The following is a 10867-nucleotide window of genomic DNA, read 5'->3' as shown; positions in this document are numbered from 1 at the left end:
GTCTCTGTCTCTGTCTCTGTCTCTCTCTCTCTCTCTGTCTGTCTGTCTGCCAAACATATTAACCAGTAAATGTCAGGAAATGCCTGGAGGCTGGATGAGGAAATACCCTGAGGAAATACACATCAGTGTGATTGGTCATGCGCTCTCATTATGGACAGTTGATGGACATGAAGACATCAAATCAAAGGCCAGCTGCCCAGACATAACCTGCAAATAATCTTTTTACACTAAGACAATATTAGACAATTTTAGTTTTCCCACAAAAACACATAATGTTCCCACTTGAGTAGCGTGGATTGGTAGGCACCTGCTTGTGTCCAATCCAATTCATAATGTAAAAACGTGCATGGTTCCTTCTATCGTATGAAACATGTTTGTGTTTTACTGACCAACTGAACAGCAGGAATGTGTTTCGTTCAAAATGTTAATCACTCACCGAACATGTTGCCAATATGGCCGTTCCTGGTCAGAGGGCGCAGCTCATTCTTGCCCCAGGCGTAGCGTTTGTAGTTGTCCCAGGCAAACTTCATCATCTGCAGCACAAACACAGAGCAGACGCATGGGTCAGAGTGAATACCAACAGCAGCCTCAGTCCAGACCAGCTCTAATTAAACTGGCAATACCTCAAGGCGCAGGCAATGATAGCTTATTGATCTGAACGTGACATACATGCAATACACATGCAAAGAGCATACTGCCTGTAACAATAAGATTGACATTCCCCTAGCAACCAGCTCCCTTAATTAAAAGACTTGTAAAGTTGGGGGATGAAAAGCAGGGGCAACTGATAAGAATGTGCCAGGAAGAAAGTGTTTGTGGAAGGCTTCTGCTCTGTTCCCCATCTGTATGAGCATCAGTGAGGTGTATTTGATGTGTTTGAATAGGAAGCAGACCGAGAACGAGAACTCTTTTCTCTCCAATCACAGTATCTCTGCCTGCAGCGACACCCGCTTAGCACGCACAATTAGCTTGGCAGCATCTGAAAGGAAGTTTGTTTATTTTAACTAAATAAATTCAGGAAAATCCAAACATAAACCTGAACAGATGAATTCTGTGAATGCTCTAGTTCCGTTTGACTTTTTGTTTTCTTGCAAACACCATTAAATGAATTTGTCCTGCAGCCCCTGGTCTGTTCAAGTACACTTTAATACATTTACAGGAAAAAATAAGCAGACCTAAGAACAATTGTTTTATTCAGCGGAGACAAAATATTACACACGCATATTATTCATAAAAACAAGGTCAGCGATCGCAATATCAGTGAGCACACAATTACTTCTTAAATACAATTTTCTAACTCAAGTCAAACTGCATTTAATTACATGTATATGCAAAATTCATATCAAGTCTACATGGCACGAGCGATGTAGGATATGAAGCAATCAGTGAGTTCAGTGTGGGCACCCAGCCTGCTGCAGAACAAGATTGCATAATCCTCACTATATCGTCTCCGTTATTGATACAACATGAGAGCGCCTTGTTCAAATAAGACTCAGAGATATACACAACATGAAAGTGATTACCTCTGACAAGCTTCAAGTCGCCTCAACCTAAAAACTCATTATGGATGCCACAATGTGTACACAGATTCAGAAAAGTACAAAAGTGTGTATGTGAGTTATACAACGCAAATGATATGATATGCAACTTTTGAGCAGAAACAATGGGGACAAATGAAATGCAAATAGACATTAATAATGCAAAGAAAACATGCATTGGTATTTGTAAAGCCTGGTATTAGCACGATCAAATTATTTGTCCAATTTAGACTTAGATTTGCTTCTCGTAGACTTTGAGGAGGCGTGACCCCGGGTTTGTATCCTCGTAAGCATTTTTTAGGCTGCTGCGCTCCTTATGTGTGTGGTGTCAGTGTGACCCTGAGCTGAGATTTTGTATCCATAAAACAACAGTACAGCAACAGCCAATAAAGCAGAGGGGCAAGGACAGACCGACTGACGGACACAGAGGTGCAGGATACAAACACGGAATAGCATCCATTATCATTTTAGAAAAAGGAGAGAGTACCGGTCGTTGTTCTTGTGCGTCTTGATGAAGCGACTATGAACTCGCTACAGTAAACGCAACACTACTTCTTGTGTAGTGTACCACCGGATCTCGCTGATCCACTGCACCACATTTTATAATATTATAACATCATTTATTATATAATTTTGAACACTTAAAGATTACTCTACACAGGATATGGTAAGGTGTGCTAGCTTTATTGGCTCACAACTTTTATCCATCTACTGTATGCTTTTAGCTTGGATAATTGGCAAGTGTGTGGTCTCGTCACTGTTTGTGGTCTGTGTCTTTTGTGTTTAAAAAAAATCCTGTACTTGTTAAAACATGAGAATGGCAACAAATCAAACAACAAACAAAATTACAATATAATCAAAATGTAGGCTCTTGATCTGAGGAAGATTCCACTTTGTAAATACAGTGCCAGGCTTGGCCAAAGTTTTCACTGGCTCTTTTGTTTCTGTATCAATTTAAGATATTTATCAAATACACTTTGAACAACATCAGATATTTGTCAAGGTATTTTACTCCTTCATTACACAAATTCCACTTTCATAAGCGGCAATCTCACAAAATACGATTAGAAAAGTGGCATCAATGGATGTTAAACTGCACACAAAGGTAGTTATTTTCTCCAAATCTGAACAAAAATAGCCAGCTCTAGTCTCGGCAATGTGCTCTGCCTCACAGAATGAAACTGAAAAATGTCTCCGAAATCATTTGAAACTTACTCCATCTTTCATAATGCCAGCCTGTCCCAGTGTTCCGGTGGCTATAAAACCAGAGGCACACAAAAAATGTTCAAAAGAAAATGTGATTGGGTAAATGTTAGAACATGAGGTTCCTTACTCAAAGCTGTCGAAAAAACTAATCAAAAAGCATGATGAAACCTGGGAGGGGGCAGAGATTTATGAACATCATCAAGAAAATGTCAGAGTGAAATGGAAAACAGGCAGGGAGCATGCTCAAACAGCTCGACTGTGGGGAGAGACAATGTGGGACATGAGAGTGAGACAGATTTATCCTCTCATACGATTCTACTGTGTCAGAGCTCTGTAATGACCGGAGACATAATTCAAATACTTATACTTCAAAGAGTCAAACGATATAGATTAATGTACCTGAAGATTGCTTGCAATGCAAATTCAACAAACTGAAAAGTAGGTCTCTAAACTTAAAGGTGCATTGTAAGGCTTTGGCAACCTCATGCTTATGAAATACTGCAGATGAGATAAAGAGGAGACATGAATGGATGTGCTAAGGACAAAAATGGACAAATGGCCCTCAGATCAATGCGATAAAGCACCGACATAGCTTCAGAATTTCTAGTATTATCTGTACAATTGGAAATGTCCCAACATGGGATCAGAACAGGTTGGGTGGGTTCTGCAGTGATATTGTCTTCCATGAACAGTGTAAACTCCAGGAGTCGGCCCCGTCACTGTCCCACAGCGCAGAGAACTGACACTTCTGCTTCATGAGAAAACATCCATCTGTCTCTGACATAGCCTCAGATTTTATAGGCCCACATAGCTCTTGTATCCAAGGATAAAGAACAAGAACCGACAGATATAGTTTATTTATCTGAAACAGGGACAGTATACATTAACCTTATCAAGAGAGATGCGTTGTACCTGGTCGTAGCTCAAGAGCTAATTTCCACCTGTAGTTCCTGGGCATTGTATTTATTTATACAAAGAAACCCCAATGAGAAATGTTCTCTTTTTCATGGGTACCCTGTTAAAACACAACGCAGAAGAAACAAAAAAACACGGGACAATAAAACACATATAAAACATTCAGTAAAATTAACATATACATAAAAACACAATGAGACTTACAATATGAGATACAATTATATAAAACAAGGGCCTTGACCATTGCTTTCAAATCATTACAAGTCATAAAATGGTTAAATTTAAAAAGTTGGGAGCAAAGTTGTCGAAAGCCTTTTTCCCTGTCTGTGTTGACACGATGTGATGAAAGATAAAAATATTACCAAAATGCCAACTAGAGCCTTATAAATAAACACAAGTCAGGCTGATGTTATTTAGGAGCCTGTTGTACGGGACGTGTTTTAGTGGTAGGGGAAACCAGAGCGCCCGGAGGAAACCTTCACAGACACGGGAGAAACATGCAAACTCCACACGGAAAGGCCCCATCGGGAATCAATCCCAGGGCCTGCTCGCTCCTTTGAATTTTGTGTTATACAATGCTGTTATGAATTGAATCAAAAAAATGTACATCACAATACGGCACAAAATATATTCCCTATCACATGTGTTCTTTTCACGGCCACAGTTCATGTTTGTGTTTCTTGCCAATTTGAATGCAAACGACTCTCAATCGCACGTAAGCTACTCCACACGGAACATGTTTGATGTCGTCACAATCTGGATGTGGCTTAGCGCCAACTGCCCATAGTCATAGATTGGGTGGGCCAGAGGTCACGCAGATGTAACAGGCCATCCTCAGGCCACACAACACAAAGCAAATCAATAGGCTCGACGGCTGCCAAAAATGCTGCCCGCCTACCTCCAGAGAAGCTCGTCCAAAAGAGCCAGAGATACAGTGAATGGATGAATAGACGAAAGGGTGTTTCGTATCCGGGGGCTCAAAAAGCAGACACGGTTGGCCACAGCGCTGGATACTGTTCTGTGGTTATAATAATTGGCAGGGCGTTTGGCAAAGGCAGATCAATAACTGGATACAAAGCCAGTGATTACAATGAGAGGGTTCACCAAAGAGGCAACAGGCACATTTGACAAAAGGGAAATTATGCAAGGATGGGGAGGGTTTTGAGTGGGAGTATGTACTTTATGATGTACAGAATAATTATATATGAATAATGTATTATTTATAATTTATTGAATTAATAATATAATATATTAGGGATATCAACATTATTCGTTTAGTCGATAATCGTGATTATTCCGAGAACTAAAAAATTATAGTGAGAATCGTAGGCGGCAAAAAAAGTCAAACTACATTTAAAGTACTTTTTATCTGGCTTATGTGGTAATATTATTGTTTTTACATTCATTCATAAAGCTAGGGAGGAATTGTGAAAGAAAGCAATATAAGGATTTCTCAGATCGTGAATCGTGAATACCGTAATTGTAAAATTAATGATGTTTCTTCTTACAATATAAATAAAATTTGATATCATGACATCCTGATGATTAGAATTGCTCCGATTAGCATATTTGAGGCCGATCACCGATATCGATCATCTGATCAAACTGATCACATCGACTTTGTGAGAAATAATAATTTCTAATCATATTAAATATATTTCTTATATGAAATTAATGAATTTGATAATATCACAGACTATTGAAACCATTTTCTACCATGTACTGTTGTTGGGATACTAACAAAAACGATTCCACTACTAAGCTTGGGAAATTTATTTGAATTAATGTAAAAACTAAGAGGTTAACAAAGGCAGCAAAGCCCGAGAATACTAATAGCAGGCTGAGTAGGATTTATCTTTAAATAAAGCAAGTGTCCTTGCTGTAGATCTTTTGAAAGATATCCATAGGAGGTGGAGGTGCACAAAATGTAGGTAAGAGAAGATGTGTGAAGTGCCCTTGTGTGAACGCAGTATCCAGTGCCGCTGCTCGCATTACGCACATAATGCACAATGTGTAGGGCATCAAGTGCTCTGAGGGGCACCAACCTGACCAAGCAGTTTGAATTGACATTATAGGATATTTGTGCAGCAGCTGCACTGTTCCTTTTGCCATGAAACAGGGAACATAGCCCACAGTATACTTACTTTTTAATTGAAACCAACTTTGACCCGAGAGTCGTCACTCTCTCCCTCTCCATTGGAGATGTGCAGGGCAGCTACACAAGCCACAGTATAAACAGACGCAGATAGATCAGAGGCACAGTTAGGAACAGTTAGGAACAGTCTGACTCCACATAAGTATTCTAAGGTCCACAAGGAGCAAACCGGTCTTAGATGATGAAAATTCCAGAAGAAACCATGAAAAAGATTGTAAGAAATTGAACCACTTTGGCTTGATGGTTTATAGCCTGTAGTATTTTCTAGAGCAGGGGTCCCCAACAACCAGGCAGGGGCCCAAAACCAGGCAGCGGGCCATCTCCTACTGGGCCCCAGAGGCAAAAGTTCTATATTAAAAAAATGTGTTTTGTTAACTGTTGCTATGTCCCTGTATATTACTATGAAAATATAGAGCCAAATAGACATCAAATATCTGTAATAAGACTATTACAAAACATTAAAAACAGAGTCCAGATGATGACAAATGAATCTTTTTCTACAATGGAACACTTGTGGACGAATGTGGGATTACACCGACATCTTGTAATAGTCTTAGTACAGATATTTTATGTTTATTTGAGTCCAGATGACAACAACTGAATCGTCAGTAGATATTTTATGCTGTTTTTATGCAGCCACCATAATAAACTGAGCAGATGCACCAAAAACGCACCAGAATACATACAACTATATGACCTTTGTTGAAAACCTCTTGGTTGATGACCCCCAGAACTCATTTAGGATTGTGATTTATGCAATATTTATAAAATTAAATATATAGAAAAAAAAACTTCAGAAATAGTCCCTAAGATTGTATTACAGAATCAAACCGCAAACCTTTCAACACATTCCTTGCTTACATAAGTGAATCTGATCAGTGCAATTGACTGGTTTTTTTGGCCCAAATCTGAGTCTTATTTCCTCGTGGCGTGGACGGCCGATTAGTCCTGCCACGTATCAATCATAAAACGCACCTACCGCTCACCTGCAGCTGCGTGTGGCTCGTCCCCCGAGAGCAGCACGGTTCCGCATGTCTAAGCGCATGGATCTATCATAATATAGTTCCCTCAGTGTACGGGACAAAATTAGGACGGAGAAAGACTGTTCGATCTGACTCAGAAGAGACTGAAATCTACGGGAGACGAGAGATGCGATGCGCTTCGTCGCGCTAATAAACAAACGCACGTGTGTGTTGTATCAGTCCGCACGGGGGAGTGCGCATGTGCACTTCCGCCTGCGTTCTCAAATCGCCGAAAAATCGTCCATTGCGCCTTTAATTTCAAAATAAAACATAACAAAAAACTTTAACATCTTTGCAGCAGATGGTCGTTTTCCATTTAATCTAACATCTGTTGTTGGCTTTTCAAACAAATAGTTCATCAAATATTTTAGATATAATTAAATTAAGTTAAGTCCAAAAATGACAATTCTCTGGCACATAGTTGTAAAGGTCAAGTACACGATTCTCCATAACAGACAAATACCATGTACAATGTTCAGAGAGAGTCACAAGTATGCCATGGTAGGATTACTCAAATCCAGGAAGTCCTACAAACAGGAGAAGAAAAGCATCACAAATCAGAAAGCCGCTCAAGGCTTCTCTGGTGATGTAAGAAATAGATAACAAGACTTCCAAAGTAAAGCACAGGTTCAGAAGGAGAGCATAATGAAGACTGGCTAGAGGCAAAGCTCTCACAACGATGTTAGGGAGAGATAATAGTTCCTCTCAATGGACAACTGAAATAACTGGCCTGCAGTGATTCATAATCGTCCCACTCAACTGGAAAAAAGAAGCAACCTCGCAAATCCACAAGTGACTTTTTTTTTATTTTACCATTTAAATCTGCAGGTGTTCAACCTCATTGACAAAAAATATGCAAAAACATTTGAAGTCCTATGAACCTCAGTTTGCTTTCATCCCTACTGACCACCAGAGGCAGAGGAATTAATTGATTCAGTGCTTCATCCGGGATTCACAAAAGCATAGTTACATTCGAAACTTTTTGTTTTCCTAGGTCGGGTTTACAGCTACAGAGTCACAAGCACATGATAGTTGAGCACACATTACTGACCCTTTTTGTAGGAAATTCTATAGGCCTATCTATTCCAGAACAAAGAGCCGAATTAGTAAATTGAGTTCACGCTTGTGTGGCTGTGGAAGGTGCTGAGTGCTCACACTCTGTTTAAAACTAATGAGCTAACAGTGTGGGCAGCTCCACCAGTGAAGATACGCGTGTTTCTGAACCCAGTGGCCCCTACGCAGCACCACAGAGTGAGATATACACAGATTAACTGGCAGGTCCAACAATTTGTAGCTTTTCTGGACAACTAATTAGAGCAGAACTGAGCTCCGGGCACACAGCAGCCCTCACCCTGTGTGTGGGTTTCTTCAAAGAACCATGGTGTGAAAAGAACTGATGACAAAGTGTTGAAATAGATGCTGCAGATCACGTGCTTTTTTACACAATGCTTGGTACAGCCTCAGGAAATATCCTTCTTTTATAACCTGTAGGCTAGATGAAGGTGGTTTATATACCCCAACATTCATTATATCATTTATTTGAGTAGACTTTTAGATTTTAGTTATTCATTCTCAAGATTTTGAATATCTAAACAGCTATACAGGCAGTTTACAGTTATTAACACAGTAAACTGCCTGGTCAATGTGTCTCAGTCTTCTCCCCCAACACAGCCAAGTTTTTTTTGTTTATAGTTATTTATTCCATGTGTTTTTGTGTTGTTGTCATTTGTATTTGAGAGTTTTCAGAGCAATAAACTTGTACTGACTTGACCTGTTAGCATGGCGCTGAGGCTAGTCCACCATATTTGAAATTCTTGAGTTTGTGCCGCTAACCCAGAGCGCTGACATTAAAGCTGGACAGAAATCAATAAGGTGACACAATCTAACATCACAAGTATTCCTACAGGTCCACAGCAGAAAACAGAGGCAAGCCTTGATGCACTGTTACACCTTGGCAACAAAAGTAAAGCAGCAAACATATGTCAAGAGGATCAACTGCTTCAGGCAAAATAAGAATGTTTCAGAACACTTGCTTTTGTTGTATCTCTCAGTGTAGCATAACAGATCCACAGGGCACAAATGTGATGAACAATATGGCGCCAAATGGCTGCTCAAGAAAATGTCTAAAAAACAATTCGTCTCAAGTCTCAATCAGTCTCTTTGTGTGTTTTTTATTTTTTTTATTTAAAGATGGGCTCATCCTTCTGAATATAAGGGAAACAAAATGTGACTCTTTTACTCTTTTTTTCTTGTGCTTGTTCCAGTTAGGGGTCGTGGGTAATTGGAGCTTATCCCAGTGACTTTGGGCCTTAAGGGTGCACCCTGGACAGAGGCCAGCTCGTCGCACGGTAAAAGAGAGACATAGACATACACAGACACTCGTTCACTCGGGAAAATTTAGAGTTGCCAATTTACCTAACACATGCATGTCTTTGGACGGTGGGAGGAAGCTGGAGAGCCCGGAGAGAACCCAGGGTAACACGAGGAGGACATGCAGACTCCACCCAGAAAGATCATGTGATGTTGCTTAGAAATCGAACCCATGATTACCTATTTGCGAGGCGAGAGCACTAACCGCTCTGCCACCCTGTCCTTGTTGTAGATGGGGAAACAAAACAAAAAAGAACACAAAAGCTATAATTTTATCATCATAAATCATTGAAGTTGTCAATTTTACAATACAGCCATCTTGTAACAGCAAACTCACTTCTGTGGCAGTCTGTGTCACTCTCTAACGCTGTGGGATGTACTTTTCCACTGTATTGCCTTTGTCAGTAAACAGAATTCACAAACTAGGAACTTGCTTTGGCATTAAGGTGTAACACACAACACTGAATAATAATAATAGTAGCAAAATATATAAAAAGGGCATGCGTACATTTGAATGTATGTTTGCAAGCTAAAACACATGAGCAAAGTTGCTAACACATTTAGCTCCTTGTCATATCTGTGCAATTGTTTCCATTGTTACCGCTCTAAATATCCAGAATATTCAGATGACGCATGTAAACAGGGGTATGATGAGTATCCTGGGTTCTCTGAACACATGTAAAAACCACATCATAATCGGGTTATTCATGCGCATGTAAACGCACTCATTTTGTGGTTCCACTGAGATGTACACACACCTCCCCACTCTTTGTCAAATCAAGGTTACCTACTCATTCCCATTTGTTTTAATATATTTGGTAGAGTAGTTGTCCAGATTATTAATGCAGTTATACAATTTAGATACTAAAGCACTCTGATTTATATGTCTTGATAAATATTTCGACTATATATGTCTTGATAAATACCTGCGACAAGTTGGCCACTGTCCAGGATGTACCCCGCCTAAGGCCCGAAGTCACTGGCATAGGCTCCAGTCACCCGCGACCCCGAAAGGGAACAAGCGGTAGAAAATGGATGGATGGATAAATATTTCAGAGGGGAACAGTGGTCGCTGCTTTGTTTATTATCTTGGTTACATATTATAACCAAGATAATAATAATAATAATAATAATAATAATAATAATAATAATAATAATAATCCTGTTCCTCCAAGTCAAAGGATTCTTTCAACATATAAAAGCTTTTATTTTATCTTTTTTACCACCAGTTAGAAGATTTAAGATTTTAACATTTCATTTCATATTCTGGGTCACACCAGTACAGCAACGCTCTGATACTAGCTGAAATAAAGTCGTTTTTCAGAGAAGGTAAACCCCAAACCTTTGTTTTCTTTTGATAATTGTAGAATTTTTAACCGTATACAAAGTTTTTTGCATTATACAGTTGTATGTTTGAGTATTTTGTTTCTAAAAAAAATAATTAAGGATTCAAAGGGAACCTAAATGTATTAATTTGTGGCTATGTTCACAGGCCAAATATTTCCATTGCTAAACTTACTCAATAAAATACAGTAAATGTTACATATTCCTATAGGACCTTAACACAGGTTGGTTATCTTGTGACCACAAATTATTAAACTACTCCAAAATGCAGTTGTTATATTTGCTTGCCACAATGAAGCGCCCCTTTAATGTGCGGC

The 10867-nt window shown here is 39.3% G+C and overlaps 2 protein-coding genes across 3 annotated transcripts in view; one reads left to right on the top strand and one right to left on the bottom strand.

Moving 5' to 3' along the window:
- The window catches only part of ago3a (argonaute RISC catalytic component 3a), a 479754-nt gene that overhangs the window by 157843 nt on the left and 311044 nt on the right, over nt 1-10867 (top strand). The window lies entirely within an intron of this gene.
- LOC140374521 (mannosyl-oligosaccharide 1,2-alpha-mannosidase IA) overlaps nt 1-10867 on the bottom strand; it is a 212864-nt gene that overhangs the window by 129400 nt on the left and 72597 nt on the right. For both annotated transcript variants that reach the window (XM_072461449.1, XM_072461448.1), the window contains exon 2: nt 437-533. In XM_072461449.1, the coding sequence (XP_072317550.1) occupies nt 437-533 (97 nt within the window). The remainder of the gene's footprint in view (nt 1-436; nt 534-10867) is intronic.

Source organism: Eucyclogobius newberryi, unplaced genomic scaffold (genome assembly GCF_026437365.1).
Source record: "Eucyclogobius newberryi isolate DKJ021-1_F unplaced genomic scaffold, fEucNew1.0.hap1 SCAF_3, whole genome shotgun sequence".
Taxonomy (NCBI): domain Eukaryota; kingdom Metazoa; phylum Chordata; class Actinopteri; order Gobiiformes; family Gobiidae; genus Eucyclogobius; species Eucyclogobius newberryi.
This window is presented reverse-complemented; position numbering and strand designations above follow the sequence as displayed.